Here is a 23,891-nt window from a genome sequence, read left to right as displayed (position 1 = left end):
TTGTAAGTTTCCAAAACATCCCTTTGTTTTGGTTTTGAATTAGAGTATGAATCTCACATGGAGGAATTTTCAAATAAACAACACCCCTACTAAAAAGTGAAATAGAAAATCCCAGTATGAAATTCCTGTTTAAAGGGCTATACCATTTCAAATTGCAGGATTTAATTGAACCAAGAATATTAGCAAAGATCCTTGTTCTTCATATGGGAAATTGTCATTTTATTTCAATCTGTGCTCAATTTCCCTGTGCAACCACATTTTTTTCTTTGGTTACTGAATAGGTGTTTTTGGCTTACCTTAAATACAGTGGTATTTAATATGATGGGAGGCCGCATCATACAAATTGGGAAAATGTAGTATACTTACTGTGAGAACAGATAGGACAGCACTCGCCATCAATAAAAGTTGGACGGACACAATGCACGAACGGGCATGTGATTTTATTGCACACGGTTTTAGAGTTCTACATGCAAAAAAACAACAACAACCAATCCCAGGGTCAGAGTACAGAATACAGAAATGAAGTCAACTAAAGACATCTCTTAAAAAAATTAGAAACATGCAAATCACTGGAACTTAATTGGATAAGCTGATTTTCTTTTTGATAAAAAAGATATACCAAGTGATAAAAAGTAGAATTTTCTATTGCTTTTTGTGCAATAGCATCCATATCTCCAATGAGATACCACTCAAAACTCATGGGTAAATAACCTTGATCAAGAGGATAATAATATGTATAATATCTCCAATCCTGTCCTTCTGTTATACTTAATTTCTCAGTCACAATCTTGGTTGCTTGGTTTCTATATCCAGAATATCCAGGGGGTGTGAAGGTATGGGTTAATAAAAATAGCCAAGTTGGCAAGATACACCCATCATGATGCAAACCTTCTGTTCATGTATGACTAAACAACAGATGTCTAAAAGAGGTAGGACTACAATTGCATCTACCATCTTGCTTTTTTTACATTCTCCTCATTCATGTTGGATACGTTTGACAGGGAACAGAGAAAGAGATTCAGGATAGCCATACCCTGGAATCTCTCAGGATGTATATAGTAGGTTATAAGATTATAGCTTTAATTTGGCAAGATTCTGTTCATTAGGTGCAAGCAAATAAAGGGTGAAACTTGATTGGATCTCATTGTCTCATCTCTGGGCTTGGGACTGACATATATACAATCTTCTTCATATCAGCTTTCAAAGTACCATTTTCCCTAGTGGATGTTCTACAAATGAAGATCCTGTTGCACATTAGGTCATTGAAGATGGCAAACAAAAATTCACTGCCTGCCCACTAGAAGCTTAGAAGACAAAATGTTTCATTTTATCTCAACTTTGGAGCTTCTGAGCAATGGAATCTACTTCATGTCTACTACCGTAGTATGGGGACATAAAATTATAATGCTATGTAATTCCAGTGGCTAAGACTGGAATCTATTGCAATTATTCTTCAAAGAATTTCACATGGTCTGGATTATAAACTCATCACCATTTTAAAATTAAACATTTTCGTCCCTGTGACAAATTCTACTTTTTGTTTGCTGAGTTCAATTTATATGACTGATTATCTCACCGTAGTGACTCTGGATGACTAATAAATTAAAAACACAACCAACAATGAAAATAAAATACATGACCAGCAATCACAGTTTTAAAAAGACAATCAGACTATGATTTGCATAGCCATCTCATGAGTCATGACAACCGAACCTCTAAATCCATGAACACAGCTACTGTTGGGGCCAACCTGAGTTACAGGTGGATGGTGTTCCGTATGGCAGGTGCAATAAAAGGAAAGGTTCTCTATGGGCCCCATAACATGCCCCTTCTGCTTAATTTAATAAAATGGGTAGGAATAATTGGGAGAGGTATTCCCATAAATAAATTCCTATTCATGATACCTTAGTGTTTGGTTAAGGTTTGAAAGGACAATGTATCACACGATCAGCTAAATATCAAATTTAGAATTGGCTACATTTGATGCAATGGGATTTAGAGCATGGTTAACATATTTAGGATTACAGACTATCTTTACCCAATTAACAATTGTTGTTCAAAATCCAACATAGCACAGTGGAATGGTTTTTTTTTTTTTTTAAATACTCCCTTATCATTCCTTCTACATTCCTTTGCCTGTGCATGGAAATAACAGTCTAAATCAGGGGTGTCAAACTTAAAGCCCCGGAGCCAGATCCAGCCCATGGGATGCTTAGATCTGGCTGGTGGACCACTCTGGAAACAGCGAAGGATTGTCCTGCAGTGTCTCTGCCAGTGAAAACAAAGCTCAGGAAGGCTACATGTCGCCCTCCTGAGCTCCATTTCCACTGGCAGAGGGTTGCAAGAGGCCGTCACAGCCAAAAACAGAGCTTATAAGCTGACAGAGCGCTCAGACCACTAAAGATGCCCCCGACATGGATGACATTGAGCTGGCCATGCCCACCCCAGCCATACCCACCATGACCTCCTGAGGTTAAACACAACCTTGATGCTGCCCTCAATAAAATTGTTTTTGACACCCCACTCTAGACCAAAATCCAATCTTACAAGCAACAGAAACGGAAGTTTATTGTCCATTGGTGTTTTTTTCACTCATCCTGGACATCAATGCAGACTTTAAAAACATATCCTGACTGAGATAAGGAAACAGTCTATAGTATGAAGAGAGTCTTAAAAGGCTCACCTGGCAGCTACATTTTGTACAGCTGTCCACCACCCAGTGTGAATTATTTGCAAATTCACGGCCATCTTGCCAGCAAGCAGTCTGGTTCTTGAGTGTTTTGTTGGGACCAAGCAACTCTGATACAATTTTGTTATTCTCCTCTGACTGTACAATAAAGGAATGAGCCATTACAAGTGAATACATCATGAACAAATAAATATGAAACTTGATCTGCAGATAGTTTAGAAATGCAGAATACTTAGAAAGGACATTATTTGTACCCAGTTAATGTGTCAGTCAAAAAAGAAGCAAATAATTCAATTGCCATATTTTTGGGGTACAGATATCAACTCATATTGCAATTCATGTCTGTCAAGCTTATGCAGATAGCAATACATTCTGTGGAAAAACTATTCCTCCAACAGAATTTTATTTAATATTGGATTCCACTCATCTAACACACATTAGACCACTTCAGACTAAGGTGGTATTCAGCAGGTTCTGACCAGTTCTGGAGAATCAGTAGTGGAAATTTTGAGTAGTTCGGAGAACCAGTAAATACCACCTCTGACTGGCCCCACCCCTATCTATTCTCTGTCCCCTGAGTCCCAGCTGATCAGGAGGAAATGGAGATTTTTCAATAACCTTCCCTTGGAGTGGGGAGGGAATGGAGATTTTACAGTATCCTTTCCCTGCCATGCCCACAAAGCCAAGCCCATCAAGTCATGCCACTATCAAGTCTATTTCAAGTGTGTGGTGAGAGTCAGTGTGGTGTTGTTCTTCAGGTCCTGGAAGATGACTAGGGAGGTTCAAATGGAAGTCCTCTTTCAGCCACAGAAAGTAACAGGATAACCTGAGTCATTTTCTCTCAACCCCATCTACTTCAAAGAGCTACTATTAGAGGAATATGAAAAGAGAGAGCCCCATGCAAGACAGTTTCTGATATGAAAGGATAAGAAGAAAGAAGTCAATGAGCAAGGAAATAAAAAATATGCAGATTTGATTCATACTGCAGAGTTGGCTATAATCTTAACTAGAAAGATTGAAGCATTTTGGGACTGGTATACATTTGCCAGATGAAATACCTTCCTATCAACTGTTTCCAAAGTATATGCCAAATGAATAGAGAAATAGGCCAGCAGAAGAGCCAAAAAAAAAGAACAGATAAGAATCAAGGCAGAGAGGGACTAAACCACCTCTCACCAAATTCTAACTCCAATGAGAATCCCTCTTCCATTCATCTTTCTTTCTTACCCCATAACCCCATTACAGACACACACAAACTCACATTCAATTGAGCCACCCTAATGTTAGCTTGAAAGCCAATTAGGTGTAGTGGTTAAGGCATCAGGCTAGAAACTAGAAGTCTGTGAGCTCTACTTCTGCCTCGGGCATGAAAGCAGCTAGATGACCTTGGTCAATCACTTTCTCTCAGCCCTAAGAATTAAGTAAAGGCAAACCACTTCTGAAAAAATCTTGCCAAGGAAACTGCAGAGATTAGGCAAGACAGCTTCTTAGACTTGGACATGGTTGAATGAAAGACAGGGGAAAAATGGTACTTCAGTCTGGGTATTTGGGCTATTTAATTTACATGCTGCTAAACTCATAGAAAATTATGGAGTAAATTATTCTGTTGATTTCAGGGAATTGAATTCAAGTATGACCAAGTCTGGAACCAGCCTACATTGAAAAGCACGATGTATTCATTATACAATATGTTACATAGTCTACTGCTTAGAATCAGCAAAGAGCGACCTCTTAGGCATTATGCATTTTGGCTTAAGAATAGGAAAGAAACTGCTTTGGAATTCTAATCACGAATGCTAGTTGAATATCAAGCACAAAAGTCAGGATCTTCCCAGTGATCCTTATCAGTGTTTTAAATAAATAAGTGCAAATGTATGAGAGAGAAAGAGAGACAGACAGAACCAGGGGTGGGCTGCTGGGGGTTCGCAGAGTTCAGGTGATCATCTAGCTAGGATTCTGCCCAGTTCGGCGAACCCCCAAATGCCGTTGCTGGCTGGCCACAACCACCCCTCCTTATCCATCCCACCCCTCCTCACCTTTACCTTGAGTCTCCATGCAGCCCAGGTAAGTGCAAGGCCCACACGGAGGCTCGCAAAGGACAAAAAATGGGCCCACCAGAAGTTCTGGAAGTCTGGAAATGGGCCTGTTTTCAACCTCCAGAGGGCCTCCAGAACCCGGGGGAAGCAGGTTTCGCCCTCCCAGGGGCTCGAGGAAAGCCTCTGGAGCCTGGGGGGGGCAGAAAATGGGCCTACTGGAAGTTCTGGAAGGATGGAAATGGGCCCATTTCTGGCCTGCAGGGGGGCCTCCAGAGCCCGGGGGAAGAGGAGCCCTCCCAGACTCAAGGAAAGCCTCCAAAGCCTGGGGAGGATGAAAAACGCTCCCACCACTATAGTGAAGGAGGCCAACTGGGCCATGCCCACCATGGCCCCATCCACCCAGTAATAGGCAGCGAACCCATTGCTGCAATTTTTGTAGCCCACCCCTGGACAGAACCCTCATAATTACTGAAAGTTTTTAGTCATGTGAACCCAGAAGGTAGACTAGAATTTCCATCACCCATTGCTGGAAACAATGGTCAATGTAATCCAACTATATCCTGGGAACTCAAGGCTGAAAACCAGTTTAACTGTTTAACTGTTTATTAAATTTATAGGCCGCCCAATCCCGGAGGACTCCGGGCGGCTTACAGCAACAGAAATTAAAAGAAATTAAAACAGATAAAACACGACAAATTTAAAAAGACACAACATGCACCCAATCTAAGCGGGGCTGGACCTCAATCCAGAGGTCAACAGCCCCAGGCCTGCCGGAATAGCCAGGTCTTAATAGCTTTTCGGAAGGCTCCAGTTAGAGCAGGAATGACTGGAGTTACCTACCACACTTTTCAATTTGTCAGACAAGCCGTTGATAACAACTCGTAATCCATGGAGCTCAGCAAACATAGATCCAAGCTCTTCACAAGAGCGATCACAGAATTCTGCTTTCTTCTCTGTGTTTTCTCCAACATACTCTGTCATGATTGAAGGACTGAGATGCAGGATCTCTGTGTTCTCATTAATAGTGTTCACTTCAGCTGCAAAGAAAGAAAACCAAATGAGAATGCACACATACACCAAACTATGTTCCACTAGTTGTACCCTTTGATTAAAATTATACATTGACGCATTAGAATGATTTCAAAAGGATCTGTTCTGGAACAGGTTCAATTCAAATTATATGAAGGGGAGAAAAGAGGTTGGATCCCAACTCTTTTCAATTATTGCTTTCCACAGTTTAAATCCCAAATCTAAAAAAGTATCCTTATCTCAGAAGGCAATGGAAAAGTTCTTTAGAAATGCTGTAGAAAGCTGTTAAACCTGTCCAATTCAGTTACAATCATAACATGCATCCTATACAACATTGTCCTTCTGAAATAACTCCTGACGTCTTTTCAACATTCTAGTTCCTGCAGAATTTGACTTTTAAAAAGGGAGCAAAATATAATGTAGTTAAAATAAATGTTTGAGTCTTAATTATTTCCCTTCAGAAATGACTGCACAGGAGGAATGCAAAGGTACAGACATTAAAGATACCATAATCATTCTTTTTAAGGACTTTTAAAAGTCCAAACAGAGGACACAGTGGCTCAGTGGCTAAGATGTTGAGCTTGTCAATCAGAAAGGTCAGCAGTTCAGTGGTTTGAATCCCTAGCACCACATAACAGAGTGAGCTCCCAACCTAGCAGTTCGAAAGCATGTAAAAATGCAAGTAGAAAAATAAGAACCACCTTTGGTGGGAAGGTAACAGCGCTTCATGCGCCTTCGGTGTTTAGTCATGCCAGCCACATGACAATGGAGACATCTTCAGACAGCGCTGGCTCTTTGGCTTTGAAACAGTGATGAGCACCGCCCCCCTAGAGTCGGGAACGTCTAACACGTGTGTGTGAGGGGAACCTTTACCTTTACTTTAAAAGTCCAAGCAACTTGCTTGAACAAACTTAGAAATTTGTTAAATATTGGAGACACTTCTTAGCACCACTGAACAAAGATGAGCAGCGGGCATGTGGCTTTAGAAAAATAATTCTGCATTGGCCAATTGTACCCCCTTTTGTAGTGAAAAGAAAGGAGCCAGGTGTCCACAGGGTGTGGTCAAAGCCATCATCTTGTCTTTGATTATATCCTGCAGACACGGTTGGAAAGGGGATAGAGAAATTATGATACCATCAATGAGATTAATGTGATATGGAAAGTTGGCCCCAATTTTGAACTTGGCATTATTACCAAGGAAGTGCAATCATTTGAATTGGATTCCAAAATCTTTTGATGTTCCAGCCAGGAACATCAAATACAGCTTTGAGCTATGGAGAAGAGCAGACTCTCCATAGCCCAAAACTGTATTCAATAATCAAATCCAAAGCACTGTGCAGCCCTAATAATAATTTTGCTGTTTCAGAAGGAGAACAGGATTATATGGAAATCAGGATCTTCATTCACTCTTGGCATTGATTTTCTTCTGGGATACTGCTGTGATGGCATTACATGTGCCACAATTAGTTGGTCTGGTTAGGAGAATGGAAGATAAATGGGATGGACAGTGGGGCTCCCCATTCTCTTCCTGCAGTTTACTAGGCATTCTGAAAATCAAATGGATGGGAGACAGGATGAAGAGCCTGCTGAAACATATTTTGAGGGCTTGAAAGAGTACCTTCCATCATGAGAAAAGAAATCTGTTCCCACATTTTGCCCTAAGTGATCTTTGCCTTCTTTGGCTCTTTCGAGGCACCAAAAATAAGATTAAGGGTAGGGAGTGTTAAGTGTACTGAAAACCCCACTAACAAAAGGAGGGGGTAATCTTGACAGAACAGGTCTAGGATGGCATTGTATGGATTTTCCGCCTTTCTTTTATCCTATAAACCCTATTTTCCACTCCACAAAATTGAAGAAATGAAGATTCCCTAAGTGTTACTATTTCAATGTATGTTTCACTCCATTTGGATAGACAACAGTCTTTCTAAACTGAGTTGGCAGAAAACTGCACATTTCTGTCAGAGCATGCCTAATGCTGGTACAATGCTTCTTGGCAGCCCTTTTGCTGAAAGAACAAATCCACTTTTTTAAAAAAAGATAAATTCAGAGACCCAAGTCCTAAACTCCAGATTCTTGGCATAAGTTTGAGAACTACAAGGGAAGAGGCTTGCTCTCAATATGACTAAGATTCAAGAATTTGAGACTTGGGAACAGCCTTTGTGGTCACCTAGCCAATCTCCTGCTCCATGCAGATTGTTGCAACCACAGTATTCCTAACTTTAGTATGGCCCATACCAGGTTCTTAGCATAAAAACGTAAGCAGTGACCTGGCCCATTTTGTCTAGCTACCTGTTCTCACAGTGGTCAACTAACTCCATAAGGAAGCCCATTAGTCTCTCAGCAGATCAACTTCAGAGCAGTGGTGAAATTCAAAGTTTTTAACTACTAGTTCTGTAGGTGTGGCTTCATGGGCATTGCAGGAGAAGGATACTTTAAAATCTCCATTCCCACCCCTCTCTAGTGCCAGCCAGCATTGATATTTGCTGGTTCTCCGAACTACTCAAAATTTTCACTACCAGTTTTCCAGAACCTTTCAGAACCTGCTGAATTTCGCCTCTGCTTCAGAGGTAGCCACCCTGCCATCAAGGCTAACAGACATTGATCCCCATGTCTTCCTTGAATTGGTCAAACCTAGTAAAGAACAATCCACTGTGCAATCCATTCTTCAGATGATCCTCTCTTCCTACAGAATTTTTTTTCAAACATTTAGTTGAAAACTGTTTCCTTGCCATTGTATCCCGTTCTAAAAAAAATTCTATACTCTGCAAAATCACTTCTTATCAAAACAATTTGGAAGCCCATCGTTTGTCTTGTATAAATTTAATTCTTGGAATGGTCTGAAAAATTGAACACTTATGAAACATGTACATTCCATTAGATTTTAGCATTACATATCAATAAATGGTTTTCCCAGTTGCAATATATGGCTGTGAAAGTTGGGCCATAAGAAAGGCTGAGCATCAAAGAATTGAGATCTTTGAACTATGGTGCTGGAGAAGACTCCTGTGAGTCCCTTGGACTACAAGGGGATCAAACCAGTCAGTCCTAGAGGAGATCAATCCTGACTGCTCTTTAGAAGGCCAGATCCTGAAGATAAAACTCAAATACTTTGACCACTTAATGAGAAGAAAGGACTCCCTGGAGAAGAGCCTAATGCTGGGAACAATTGAGGGCAAAAGAAGAAGAGGGGCGACAGAAAATGAGATGGCTGGATGGAGTCACTGAAGCAGTAGGCATGAGCTTAAATGGACTCCAGAGGATGGTAGAGGACAGTAAGGCCTGGAGGAACAGTGCCTTCCATCGGGTACAATGGGTCTGACTTTACAACTAACAACAACCAATAAAGAGAAATTAAAATAGCATTCCTAGAATTCTTGTTTTAGAATATTTTAACTAATTATTTTTTATTTCATAAACTTTTAAGCCATGTCACATATCCAGACATTTAGTGGTACCTTTCTTAAGCAAAGTGCAAATTATAAAAAACAAGGCAGTAACAAAAGTTATTGCTATTGTCCTCTAGAAATTGTTATTTTAAATGTTCAGAAACCCTCTGGTATTACTTCAATTGCCTTACTAGTGACTGTAGAGAAAGGGCAACAGACTGACATCACCATGTTATGCTTAGTTATACTAGTGAAAATCAGTAGGTATATCAGAATGGAAATATAATGATAGCATAGTGTCAATGTAGCGAAATAGGAGGAAAGTGGATATTTGATCTGTGACTAATCCAAAATACAACTTTCATCAAAGAAAGTCTGTTTGGCAGGGGGAAAGCTTACTGCTAATGATACTAATCAATTTAATTGTGGTGTCAACAGCTAACTAAATCCTTTCCCAAAGTCTATAATTAATTCTTTCCAGCACTGAGAAATTTGAATGACTTGGCTGTTTTAAGACATCAGAGTAGAAACCCTAAATATGCACCACTGCATGGAAAATTGATCATGAAGTGGAATATCAACTTAAGTGTCAATTTGCTGGAATAAAATGACGTCTTCCTATCTGGACACAAAAGTATAATAGGCTGCCCATATGCAACGTAATTAATGTGAGATTGTAACATCAACCTCAACCGGGTTTTGACCCAGCATATTAAGATTGCAATCATCATAATGGATCTAGAGGCAGTCCAAACAGTAACAAAAAAAAAAAAAACCCTGTTGCCAATTGACATCCAGCAAAAAACAGTAGCGAGGCCTCCTTCTGGTCATTTACATAAAATAATTCTAAACAGTCCTTTTAATAAGATTTTTATATGTACTTAGATAAGGCTGTTTCATCTTTCTTTGTCTTTGGCTCTTAATGCAAAAATATATCCCAAATAAATGACATCTTTGTGAAATGTCATATCTATTCAATTTTGTTTTAATGATACTAAACACAAAATCTAAACTTTTAACGATGTCAGATGCACCCTAGATCTCATGCCAATTTATTGCCTTGTGAATGGACGTACACTGATTTTAAAGTACATTTTAATATTTAGGCAATTGTCTTGTCAGTTCTATTATAAATGGGATAATAGCTTATGTCTTTTCAAGTATTTTCATCCCCGATTTCTTGACATGCTAGCTTTGGCGGATAGGAATTATAATCCAACAACATTTAGAAAGGCATAGATTACCCAATCCCACTTACCTCTTTGGAAAAAATAACATTTGGGAGATAGGATTGACTAAAATAAACCAATCAATGAAATACCAAGTTGGAAAACAAGGTTTCTAAAACCTGCAGTTCATTCTTCATGAGGTATGTGATATTATACTTAGGAGGTATAAATTTTAATTTTTGTGACGCTCCACTTTACAATTTTCATAATTATAACCCAAAAGAAAGGAAGTAGTTCTCCTTTTTCATAAAACTATTGAAAAGTTTTTAAAGTCCTTCCTTCCTTCCTTCCTTCATTCATTCATTCATTCATTCATTCATTCATTCATTTATTCATTCATTCTTCTTTATAGGTGTGAAATCTGACTGGGAGACTTTGGACCAGTCAAACTCAGCCAGGTATTTATTGGGGAAAACTGGAAGGAGGAAGGTGTAATAGTCTTGAGTTATTAATTGTCTTGAGTTATTTATAAAAATAATAAAGGTAAGATAATAAATAAATTTGGTAGGAGTTGTATTGAGAAGTACAGCAAACAGAACAACTCATGCTTAATTTTATTATCAATTATACTAAACTTTTCATTCTATTCATTCACACTTCCATTATTTTCTTTCCCCCTTTCCCACTCATTACATTCCCTTTTGGATTCAGCCTAACAGAGAAGGAACATGTGCATAAATTCTGGATTAACAATGCCACAGCTTCTTCTTACCTGATTGACTTCTCTGGCATCCTTTATTGCGCAAAATATCCTCTACTGTAGTTCCAAAAACCAGATAAAGATTTTGTATGAGACCCTGAAAACAGACAGAAGTATTTTTTTCATTTTTCTCATATATTTTAGGGATATCTTGTTGTTGCCTGTTTTTTTAAACTGAATTTAACAATGAATAGATTAACAAATGCAACTTTTATTATGATAAAAATGTTTCTCCAATATATTGCTTCATGTGTAAAGAGGCATTTCTTTGACACAGAGTTAATATTCCACCAGCTGTCTTTGTAACACATTTTCAAAAGTTATAATATTCAATGTGATGATACATAAACACAATAATAAAAGAGAAATAAACAATTAGAAAACTATAATTTAAAACTTTCTTAGTATGGACTTCATCAGATGATTTTGGTCAAATGATTATTTCTCAGTGTAATCTATATCACTGGATCGCAAACAAATCATGATAAGATGATGGAATCCCATGGAGGAAAGATGATAAAAAGTACAATAACTCTATACTATAGAGTAATATGACAATGTTCATAATATATTAACTGGCTCATATTGGCTTCTAACACCCAAATCCTGGGATGATGCAGAATATTTTCTAATAACAATCTGATAACAGTCTTTACCAACCTTATGAAATTATAGTTTCCAGAATTACTTGGGAAGAGGTTAGTAAGAAGTTAATTTTTGATGGTTTTAGTCATACTTTCTTCTAGATGGATTTGCAATCTAAATTGTAAATTAATAATGTGTGTTTACCCAATTACATTCTATTATTGGTGAATAGTTGAGATCTAAGACCGTTAACTACTTTTCAATCAGTTTATAGAGCTAAAAAAAGACAGGAAAAATAGAAATGGAAAATTCACTCCGATCTACACTCTTCATTAGTGCAATAAAGTATTTACAGACCAATCAGTGGTCTGCATATTAAAAGTTTAAATCTGAGGACATCTGGAAGGCTACAGATTCCTTACTCATGTTCTAGACAGTAGGAAAGAAATTTCTAATTTTCCTTTCCCCCTTTCAGATGCAGACTAAAAAAAAAGATATACATGTTTCCTCCACAGTGTGACTAACATGGAATGAATGTGTAATTCAACATCTTTTGAAAGCTTGGATAAATCTACTGTTGTTGTGAAAAAATACAGCTGTTAGCATCTGTATTCAACAATTGTTGCTAATCCATCAATTAGTACATCCCAAGGGGAGATATTCTATAGACCAATTCCCACACTCTAGAAATGCTATGAATGACTAAGATTACAATCCTTTAGGTAAACTTGTTTGCGTTCTATTCAACTCATTGGGACTTGCTTCTGAAAAATGTGACCCACTGGACTGTTATTTAGATTTTTTTAGATTTAGATTTAAAGTTTATTTATATGCCGCCCTTTTCCCTGGGGGGACTCAGGGTGGCTTACAACTTAAAAAGGGGGGGGGGAGACAAACTTTTAACATATAAGACAAATACATAATTAAAACACAACATTCATACTATTCGGGCGGGTTGTAGTGTTAACCCCAGGCCTGACAGGATAGCCAGGTTCTGAGGGCTGTGCGGAAGGTCTGGAGGGTGGTGAGGGTACGAATTTCCACGGGGAGATCGTTCCACAGGGTCGGAGTTGCCACCGAGAAGGCTCTCCTCCGCGTAGTTGCCAGTCGACATTGACCGGCAGATGGGACTCGGAGGAGGCCTAACCGGTGAGATCTAATAGGTCGTGTGGAGGTAATTGGCAGTAGGCGGTCTCTCAAGTTATTAGGTGCCCAGAATCATGTGTATGAGAAGGATGGCCTATAAATTTATTAAATAAATATTATTATTCCGCCCCCTCACTTTTAGAGTCCAACTAACTGTTTCTTATTTAAAATCAAATTAATATGCTCAATTAGTTACAAGTAAATCCTGGTCCCCCCAAAAATGCCATGGATTGAAAGGCAGAATAAGATTTCAATTTTTCACTAGATTGCAACCTCTCAATCTGGAGCAGCATCTGCCTCCACAAAAAATTCCTACTAGGTCCTTTAACTGCTCTTTTCAGCACAGGTAGTTTTGTCTTGTTTTTTTAAAAAAATAATAATAATAGTGTCTTGACCAGTGGTGGGATTCAAATAATTTAACAACCAGTTCTCTGCCCTAATGACCATCTGGGTAGGTGGGGCTCGGTGGTCATGTGACTGGGTGGTCGTGGCCAACTCAAGGTCACTCAGGTCGATGGACGCTTCACCTTAGCTGTTACAATGTAATAAGAGTTAACCGGAGAGGCAGTTTCTGTAAGCAGGGCAATAAAGATTAGGCTAGAAACAACACTACAATGTTTCCTTCCTGCCTTCCTTACAGGATTAGCCCTGTAAAGTGGGAAAAAAATAAAGTAAGATTTCTACCAACAACTGGTTCTCCGAACTACTTAGAAAGTTACCAACCGGTTCTGCTGAATAGGCACAAACTGGCTGAATCCCACCACTGGTCTTGATTATGGATATGTGCTGTTAAATCCTATGTATGTATGACTTAATTTCTTTGTTTATATTGCCCCAAGTTCTTGATAAGCAAAGTTATTAAATCAGAAATAGACAAATTACAAATGGGTATACTGCACTCATGTTTTTCAAAAGAGAATCCCTAGTTGAGCAGCCCTTATTTTATAATTGATTGATTAAATGTATATGCCACCCATTGCCCCAGTAAGAAGACTCTGTCTTAAGTGCTTTCTTAAGATGATACCTGGGGTGAAATCCACTTACCTGTGCTACCAGTTTGGTAGCAATGTGAGGACCTTCCATGCATGTGCAGAGCATCAACATGACGTCTGAGCGGGTGGGCGGAGCCCGCTAATGAGCGCGCCCGGCAAGCAAGTAAGTGAACAGCCAGGTAACCAAACAGCGAGAGGGGGGAATCTGCTGTGTCACGCGGTTTAGATTAGCTAGAAAGCAGGAAATCCTGCTTTCTAACTAATATAAATTGCGTGGCACAGCTGATCGTCAGAAAAACCTGTTCGTCCAAACTGTTAGCATTTTTTTTACTACTGGTTCAGGCAAACAGCTGGCATCTTTACTACTGGTTTGGGTGAACTGGTTCGAACTAGTAATGTTTCATCCCTGGATGATATCATAATTCAAAGAAAAAAAGCAATCCTCGCAAGGTGTTGCTCTAATAGCTCCTACTTAGGCATCCGAATTCTATAATTGCCTTTTTCACCCTTCCTGATGTCATGCAACACGTGATCAGCAACCTCAAGGGTTTTTAAATAGCTATTTTATGTTCACTAAAGACATTCTATACATCCTAATGGATTTTCAGAAATTCATCTGGTTGACATTTTAGTTAATTACATGAGGAGTATTTCAAAATATTGTGCAGTTAAAGTGTAAGCTTGCAGGAAATGGAGCTCATTAAGTTCTCAGTGCTGGAGAAACTGCCTAATTTAGGTTTAATTAAGGAATTTAAGACCTTTGAGATGGGAATATATTAAGTCTCCTTAGCATGAATCAGCATCAGACTATAAGAATGGAAGTCTAGTTATATTTGGACAGCCATTATGTCTCTGATGCTGGTACAGAGAAAGAAAGACAACTCTAGAACTTTCTGAACAAGTAGTTCTTGCTGATCAACTGACTTGTTTAGCAACCATTTCAATTTGTGATGGTTGAAAAAAATAGCTTTGCGAAAAATCCTCACATAGTTCATTGCAGCATCCTGCAGTCACATGATTGATATTTGCAAGCTTCACAACCAGTTCCAACAAGTAGAATTCATAGAGAACACAGAACTAAAATTGCAAGTCGTGTTTATGTAATGTCTTGTTTTATGACCACAGTGATTTATTTAAGTACGGAAATGTAAATGACATTCAGGCACAGTCAGGTTTTGTTTTGTTTTACTTAGCAATAGAGTTGCTGATCCCAATTGTGGTAGGTGAGGACTACCTGGAAATGGTGAACTTACACCTGATGGTGCTTCAAAAGATCAGACATGGAGGACTAGAAGAAGAAATCATACAGACAGGAAACTGTTGGCCAAAATGGTCTCTCTTACCTTATTTCCTTGCTCACCTGATAAGGTACAGTTTAGAAATACTGGACATGTCATTTTCTATTTTATATGCTACTTCAGAAAATGTAACAGTTTTCCCCCGTTATGCAAACTGTGAATTCTGGAAGTTTAGTCCAGGACACTAGTTTGGAGAAGGTTGAACTGAAGCAATGAACAATGGAGATGCTCCTTCTTCCTTCTCTTCTAGCCTTTCCTCCCCAAAGTGCTAGCTCACTAGTAACCTTGAGACAGTTGCTGTGGCTTCCCTACCAGTTCGAAAATTTGAGTGCGCGCCTCCGTGCATGCGCTATGCCTTCTGCACATGTGCTTTTTGCTTTAAAAAGGATCTAAATGGGATGCCATAGAGCTGGGGCAGGTAGGTAGGGCCACCGATGATTTCCACTACTGGTTTGGGCAAACCGGTCGAAACCGGTAGAATACCATTTCTGGTTTTGCTCATGGGAGGAGGAGGAGGAGGAGGAGGAGGAGGAGGAGGAGGAGGAGGAGGAGGAGGAGGAGGAGGAGGAGGAGGAGGAGGAGGAGGAGATGATTGCAGCTTTCAGTGGACACTATGTCATGAACTGATTTAAATAATTACAACCTCCAGCGTACTTACCATACTTTTCAGATTCCAAGTAAACTTTCTATACCACCTCCCCTGGGAGAAAGACTTGATGGATTCAGTAGTAGTTGACATAAATAACATTCAACTGCAAGCCTTTTATTTTGTAGACCATCTGGCTTGTAGGATACCTACCCGAAAGTGGCTCTCTCGTGTAGCTCCCCTGACCACATACATGTTACTTTTCTCTGCTTTCAGGTATTCATAGAAAGGTTCTTCCAGGGTCAAACTGTCAACGAGGTCGCAACCAACGTAGATACTGAAGTTTTCTCCTGTGACTTGTACCGTGATATTCTTCCACTGCACATCAGCTAATTCCACGTCTTCCAAAGAATGCCGTTTCCAGGCTCCATCAATCCAATAGGAAAGGTCAAGCATGTTTTCTTGACCATTGGAGACAATCTCAAACTGCCGTTGAAAGATGCCAGGGCCTTCCAATGCAAGGATGGTCCCTTTGGAACTCCTATCCTGCCTCATGGTGAGGGTAAGTATGAAGCCCTCATTTTGCTGCATCAGTTTAATAATCTGCCTTAATTTCTCTGAATTAACTGGAGGAATGCGATCGAACCGGATGAAGCGATACGCTGGGACATTAGAAATGTTGCCCCGAAATAGTTTGGCTCCGATCGTCTTTCGGTTTATGTTGCTGATTTTCAGTAAGTCAAAAGAGGTCCCATCCTCACTCTCGCCATCTGCAAAGCCACCGCCAAACAGTGACAAAGGTTACAACAAAGGAATGACCAATGGAATCGACTATCATCTGCCCAATACGTCTTTCATGCTCATACAGTTTTAGCATGGCTACTTATCATTGCACTTAAAAGTTACACAGGCCTTGACTCACGGCCACAATTGAGCTGTGATGGCACAGTGGTTACAGTGCAGTACTGCAGGCTACTTCTGCTGCCTGCTGGCTACCTGCAATTTGGCAGTTCAAATCTCACCATGCTCAAGGTTGACTCAGCCTTCCATCCTTCCAAGGTCAGTAAAAGGAGGACCCAGTTTGTTGGGGGCAATAGGCTGACTCTGTAAGCAGCTTAGAGGGGCTATAAAGTACTGTACATTGGTATATAAGACTAAGTGCTATTGCTATTAAGCCCTAAATTTCCATTGCTTGAGCAAGAGAGTTGTTAACTGAGTTTTGCCTCATTTTACGATCTTTTGCCACAGTTGTTAAGTGAATCTTAACAGTTATTAATTTGCTAAATTAGTAACACAGTTGTTAAGCGAATCTGGCTTCTCCATTGACTTTGCATGTCGGAAGGTCACAAAAGGTGATCAGATGACCCTGAAACCATCCTAAATATGAACCTGTTTCCAAGCATCCAAATTTTGATGATGCGACTCTGGGGATGCTGCAGTGGTTATAAGTGTGAAAAACAATCACGAGTCACCTTTTTTCAGTGCTGTTGTAACTTTGAATGGTCACTGAAGGGATGGTTGTAAGTCAAGGACTACCTCTAGTGCAATTTCTAGCCATTTTCTCACTCATTCATGCACAAAAACCTAGAAGGTAGGACATAGGTATCTCAGAGGTGGGTTCCGGCAGTCACTACTGCTGCTTTGCTTGTAGGCATGTCACACGCATGTACGCGCATGCACAGAGCAATAAAAATTGCTCTGCACATGCACAGAAGCAAAAAAACAAGATGGGCATCGCCAGGAGAACTGGTTCAGGGGTGTGGCAGGCCTGGGTCGCTGCAGGTTCCAGCGACCAGGCCGCCAAACTACTACCGGTTTGGCCAAACCAGTCCGAACCTGTAAGAACCCACCACTCAACATTATAGACTGGATATAGACTGGCCCATATTGGATAAATACTTAGTGAATTAATCAGTGGATATAATTTAAATTAATCTCATGCTCAAATATACTGCATTGCAAGCTCTAGGCTTTAAAACACATTAAAACACACACTAAACTATAGTTTGTCTACTGAATAGTCCAGAAGTAGATGGTTCAACATATGGTTAAGATACTGTGTGAACCTTCCCAGTATGTTAAAAAGCAACTTTGCATCCACGCCCAAGTTGGCTGAGGCTGCTGGGAGTTGTAGTTCGGCAAGCTGTTTATAAAAATCCTCCCCCCTTCATCATGAGCTTTAGGTGATCTTGTAAATAATCTCAGCTGGAATTAGTAGATTCAAATGCATAATAATATTGCCGTCATAAAGACACTGTTGATGAGAAATTTCAAGTGGAATTTTACCTACAGGCTATTTCCATGGAAATGACAATTCTTACATGATTATGTTCTCCTGTGAATCGAGTGATTTAAATGTCTCATTCATGTCATGATATCATCATATCATTTCTCCCATCTGTATGGTAACCATCAAGACATGTGTGACATCATTGCATTGAATGCTTACATATTTAGTATGAATAATTACATACTTAGGGTGAATAATTGCTGCTCTTTGGCATGAAATTGTTTTGTCTAGCTGCTACTGTCTCTCGCTAAAATACACGAAAGAGATGTGCTTATTGAAACTGAATAAAAATGCAAGCCAAATCTACTGGCCTGCCAGGAAAGATGCAACACTGCAGCATCTGTTGAAGCCAAGGACATCCCTGGGAGCTTCTCAAAGAAGAGCAGCACATCAGCAAAGCCTAATAACCCCAGTAGATTTAGAGGTTTTTTTTAAAAAAACAATTGGCTGAGTCTTAATTCTCAGAGAGAATCAAATTATAGATGTACATGTACTAGCCAAATAATCCAAGAGAAAGAAGAGGTGCTTTTAGTAACAAATTAATGGGATGTCCAAAGCCTCACATGGACCTAAGTTTGTTTCCTGTTTTAAACATTTTGGCCTTTGCTCACTGCTGAGTTGAAGTGCCCTCTGCCAGTTTTTCAGCGGGCAGAAAATGCATCCGCCTGACATCAATCAGTCTCTATTTTGCCTCTATGGACTCTTTTCAAGCCAGTGCAGCAACCTGATTTCCCTCCAAAGTTAGGAAGATAAGTTAAGCAGGTTTTATAGACTTTGAGGCTGGTCTTGGAAGAAGAAGAAAAACCCAAATTAGACACCAGATTAGTTAAGGCAGCATGTCCGATTACAAGTCTAGTGAATTATAGGTCATCCTCGATTTATAACCATTCATTTAAGTAACCATTTGAAGTTGCAGTGGCCCTGAAAAAAGTGACTTATGACCATTTTTTTTTACAATTGGGACCATTGCATCATCACCAGGAACAAAATTCAGGCGCTTGGCAACTGGCATGTATCTATGACAGTTGCAGTGTCCTGTGGTCATGTGATCATCTTTTGCGACCTTCTGACAAGCAAAGTCAACGGAGAAGCCAGATTCACTTAACAACCATGTTACTAACTGAACAGCTGCTGCGATTCTCTTAATAACTGGGGCGAGAGAGGTCATAAAATGGGGCAAAATTTGCTTCACAACTTAGCAACAGAAAGTTTGGGCTCAAACATGGTCATAAATTGAGGACTGTGTTGTTATTATTATTATTATGGCCAGCCAGTTGTTTAGGACTGGATTTGGCATTTTTTGTCCTCCTATCAAATCTTTCCCCAAGGACCTGGAATAAGCAGATATTATTATTATTATTATTATTATTATTATTATTATTATTATTATTATTATTATTATTATTATTATGCAATTGTATCACAGCGGCCAGTTGTTTCACCGGATTTGGCATTGGTTACTAGTCGGGCCCCACCCAGGGGCCTAGGACGTCGTAACGTATTTTCGTAATATGCGTGCAGATCCAAGCAGTGCGGCTTTTTGCATTTGACTGATGGTGATTTTGTCAATTTTTAACTGTTTTAAATGTAATTCCAGTGCTTTTGGAATAGCACCCAGTGTGCCAATTACCACTGGAATTACCACTGCTGGTTTGTGCCATAGTCGTTGAATTTCGATTTTTAAGTCCTGGTATTTTGCGATTTTTTCATGTTCCTTCTCGGCGACCCTGCTATCACCTGGTATTGCGATGTCTATGATTGTGACCTTATTTTTCTCAACCAGTGTGATGTCTGGTTGTTGTTATTATTATTATTATTATTATTATTATTATTATTATTATTATTATTATTATATACACAAACATGTGCTATGGTTTATAGATATAATTACTCTGCTTTGTTTATCAGCTGGTTATCAGATGAAGGCATTGTCATGGAGACATGGCAGATTTTCCTTTGGATTACATCGTGCCTGTACTTTGGTTAGGTAAGAGTGAGTCTCCATCTCTTTGACCCCACCCCTCCTCTGGCTCCACAGTTTTTGAGACAGACCTATTCCAATTTCATATTTTAGGCACGCAGTGGAAAAACATACTTGAGTAAGTCTTCTTAAGGGCAAGCCAAAGTCACATGCACACAACTGCAGCTTCTGTTTCATTAGACATCCTTATAATTACTAAAGTTTCTAAAGCCACTTTTAAATTGTTCAGACAATGGAGAAATTCCATACAGAATACGGAAATTCAAAGACCTACCTTGAGCCTGCGATGAAAGCCACAAAGCTAGACAGGCCATTAGCCCCAGTAACCAACTCCTCTGTAACTTCATGCCTAGGAATAAACCAAGATGCATCCATTATTGAGGCTTCTTTACCCACTTTGATTTTAACCACTTAACTCATCTCCCCCCCTCCCCCCAAAAAATACTCAGCTAAGAAAATTCCTCTGTGTGGCAGACTATTACATTTCTCATTTTTGTATATAGAGAATATACAATACTATGCTACTGCGTGGGATCAATATGTTTACTTTGGCCATGCATGCACAATTAATCACTTGATCTGGGGTTGATTATGACATTAGTCAAAAGGCTCATTTGAAATGCAGGGAAAGTAGTCAGGAAAAAAACCCTCCCTAATATATTCAAGGAAGCAGATATATGATATGGGCAGAATTCCTTCAAAGGTTTTCTGTGAGACGTCTGGGTGCTGGATTGTCTATTAGGGATTGAATCTCTGAAAGCCATTATTGGCCAGCTGCAGAGTTACATTCTTAGAAGATAATGATATTTCCAGCAGGGTTCCATATATAGCATGTGCTAATGCTTCAGCAACAAATCCTCATTTCTCTCACCTACACCAAACAGTTATGTGTACACACACACACACACACACACACACACACACACACACACCACTGGAGAAATAGCAGACAGCTTATTTCTCTGTATCTATTGTTGTATCAGCATAAAAACAACACTTCATTTCGATCTTATTCTATGTCAACAGCCTTTTTTATTCATAAAAATATTTAGATTTCATGTTCTAACCATAAATATAAGTTTTCAACCGCAGTTCCTGTATGGACTTCGTGGAAGTCCCATTGAATAATTAATTGCTAACAGAATGTTTCACTACTGAACTGTTAACTCCAGTGTTGAAAATTTAATATGATCTGCAGTTTTCTTTTCTTTTTTTAAAGTATAACATAAATTGACTACTTCTATTTAAATTGTACTATAGATCTCACAACTGGGCATTTATTCTATATCAAAGCAGGAAAATGCATAGCCTGTTTAAAAAAAAAAAATTCCCAAGTCAACCATGTTAATAGGACAAAACATGCAAAGCTACACAAAGTAGTCATTGACAGAGAAAACTGCATATTAACACACACACACACACACGCACACACACACACACACTACAAGGACAATCCCCATACAAGATAAAGTTAAGCACTATTCCAACCCACCAAGAAGATTTAATGTTTTTATATCTATATGCAGTACAGCACAGATACATGTTCTTGCAAAGGCTACACTTTACATTGTAGCCAGATTATACACTTTGAGAGGAAGGTTTGTGGACTATGGATCTGTCCTTAGGAACCCAGCAGTTAAGTAGAAAGGTTGTGCTGAATATCCATCTGAATGCTATCAACTTTGCTAATGTTTCAGCAGCAATTCCTGAAAAGTCCATCGGAAAAGTATCAAGCCCTCTTCCCAGATAGAAATGACAGACTCCCCAGCTCTAAACTCAATCCAGTAAATGGAAACTCTTGAACCGAACTTGTGCAGGGGAATTTTGTGTGTGTGTGTGTGTGTGTGTGTGTGTGTGTGTGTGTGTGTGTGTGTGTGTGTGTGTGTGTGTGTGTGTGAGAGAGAGAGAGAGAGAGAGAGAGAGAGGATATGACCCGAAGATGCTCTTGTGGCTTGTGTTGGGCGGAGAACTCCGCTTTCTTCCCTTCATAAACACTCTTCGGACTGGAGAGAAAGACACGTATAGCCTTGCCTACTTGCCTTGCGTACTTCTTCTGCACACACAGCACTAGACAACTGGACAGTTCTGACCAAAGATTTAGTGCGTCAGTTTTGGGGTAGGAGACCTCCCCTCCCCCTGCATACAGCTCCCATTTCCTCCCATTTAACAATAACAGAGTTGGAAGGGATCTTGGAGGTCATCTAGTCCAACCCCTTGCACACTCAGGAGACCTGCACTAGGGATTCGAAAGGCCAAAACGCCTCAGCGCTGGGTTGTGCTTTTTATGACTTCTAAAGATAAGGTTTTCTTTAAAAAAAAAAAAAAGAAGACAGTTTTTTTTTAAAAATCTCCATTGAAAACCTCGCTCGTTTTTACAAGAGAGTGTTAGGGAATGCATGAATTCTTACTCACAAGCCAAGTGTCTGCGCTAATAGCATTAGAAAGTCGGCGCACTAGGTGTGGGAGGGAGAAAAGGGATCTGAACGCAGACTGAAACTTTTAATTCTGGCCCAATATCCCTGGGACAGGTCCCGCAGAATTGCATCGGAATAGTCAGGAAAACAGTTGCCCCGGGAATTAGATGCAGGAGATGCCTATCGGAACTCGAGCTCTCTTTGTCCTCCTACCACCGCGTTAGTACCTCAATTCCGCTCCCGGAGTTTCGTTGGGGGCAGAGGAAGGAAGAGGCTCCTCTCAGCCACGTGTCAGCGTTTCCCGACGACTAGGAAAACTTTCTGAAGTTTTTTTTTTCCCTCCTCCCTCCTGTGCGCCTCTCCGAGAAGCAAATGGACTTCAAAGTCCTACCTGCCAGGAGCCTTCCCGCGAACCTGCGGGGTGAATTGCTGCCAAATCCAAGACCAGGAGGAGACCCAAGTGTCCGGCCGTTGCACGGAAGCGCGAAGCCCGGTTCCCTCCAAGCGCTGTCCTTCGGGCCGGGTGCGCTGGAACAAGCGCCCGCTGGGATGCTTTTTGAAGCGACTCCCCAGTCTTTCGCTCGCCCGCTTTATATAGCCCGGCGCGGGCTGTCAATCAGCCAACAGAGGAAACGCGGCCGCGACCTACAATTCCAAGCAGACAATTTGTAGCCGTCTACCTGGAAGGCGATCCCCAGTCCAGCCACACGCTCAACCGCAAGCACTCCTCCTCCCAGCCCCCCCTCCCCGCGCATTGGCAGCCTTTCCTTCGGGGGGAGGGGTGGAGCCAGGCGGGAAAAGGAGAGACCCGTTCCCAGCCGTTGCTCCTGTCGCGCACGGCTTGCATTAAAGTCCCCATTCCTTAATTCTGGGAAAGCCCGGGAGCCGGTCAGCTGTTCTGCTAGATCAGGCCGAAGCTACCCCAATAGGGATGGAAAGGATTGGAATAGGGCATTCAACTTGTGGTTGCCATGTGGAGACTCTAGAAAGAGTGCAGAGTGCAGAGAAGAGCAACAAAGGTTATTAGGGGACTGGAGGCTAAGAATGGTTGTTGGAATTAGGTATGTCTAGTTTAATTTTCATTAGGACTAGGGGTGGCATGATGGCATTGTTCCGATATTTGAAAGGCTGCCACAAAAAAAGGTGGGGGTCAACTTATTCTCCAAAGCACCAGAAGGCAGGACAAGATGCTATGGATGGAAACTATCAAGGAGAGAACCAATCTAGAACTAAGGATAAAATTCCTGACCAAACAATCAGGGGAATAACTTGCCTCCAGAAGTTGTGAATGCTCCAACACTGGAAGTTTTTAAGAAGAGATTGGATAACCTTTTCTAGATATAGGAGTTTCCCGCCTGAGCAGGGGGTTGGACTAGAAGACCTCCAAGGTCCCTCTTATTCTGTTCTGTCCTGAAGGTAGAGAAAGGGGCAGTTTACTGGGCCTTGGATTCCATGACTTTGGGGAGCAATGGTGTTGTGTACTGAATCCTGCATTAAAAGATAATCTCTCCAGCCAAATTCCGGCTGTCA

General features: G+C 40.3%; 1 protein-coding gene across 1 annotated transcript in view; it reads right to left on the bottom strand.

The window, feature by feature from the left end:
• The window catches only part of THBS2 (thrombospondin 2), a 49,407-nt gene extending 26,586 nt beyond the window's left edge, over positions 1 to 22,821 (bottom strand). The window contains exons 1-7 of the mRNA XM_087718139.1: positions 22,753 to 22,821; positions 20,222 to 20,296; positions 15,890 to 16,446; positions 11,082 to 11,166; positions 5,566 to 5,762; positions 2,684 to 2,827; positions 367 to 463 (exon numbers count right to left, since the gene is read on the bottom strand). Coding sequence (XP_087574265.1) covers positions 367 to 463; positions 2,684 to 2,827; positions 5,566 to 5,762; positions 11,082 to 11,166; positions 15,890 to 16,446; positions 20,222 to 20,294 — 1,153 coding nt within the window. The 5' untranslated portion in view covers positions 20,295 to 20,296; positions 22,753 to 22,821. The remainder of the gene's footprint in view (positions 1 to 366; positions 464 to 2,683; positions 2,828 to 5,565; positions 5,763 to 11,081; positions 11,167 to 15,889; positions 16,447 to 20,221; positions 20,297 to 22,752) is intronic.
• Positions 22,822 to 23,891: the final 1,070 nt, after the last annotated feature.

Source organism: Thamnophis sirtalis, unplaced genomic scaffold (genome assembly GCF_051295495.1).
Source record: "Thamnophis sirtalis isolate CommonGarterSnake01/CBP01778 unplaced genomic scaffold, rThaSir2_p1.2 scaffold_6, whole genome shotgun sequence".
NCBI classification, from domain to species: Eukaryota; Metazoa; Chordata; class Lepidosauria; order Squamata; family Natricidae; genus Thamnophis; species Thamnophis sirtalis.
The sequence above is the reverse complement of the archived record's forward strand: the minus strand, read 5'-3'. Positions and strand labels throughout refer to the sequence as shown.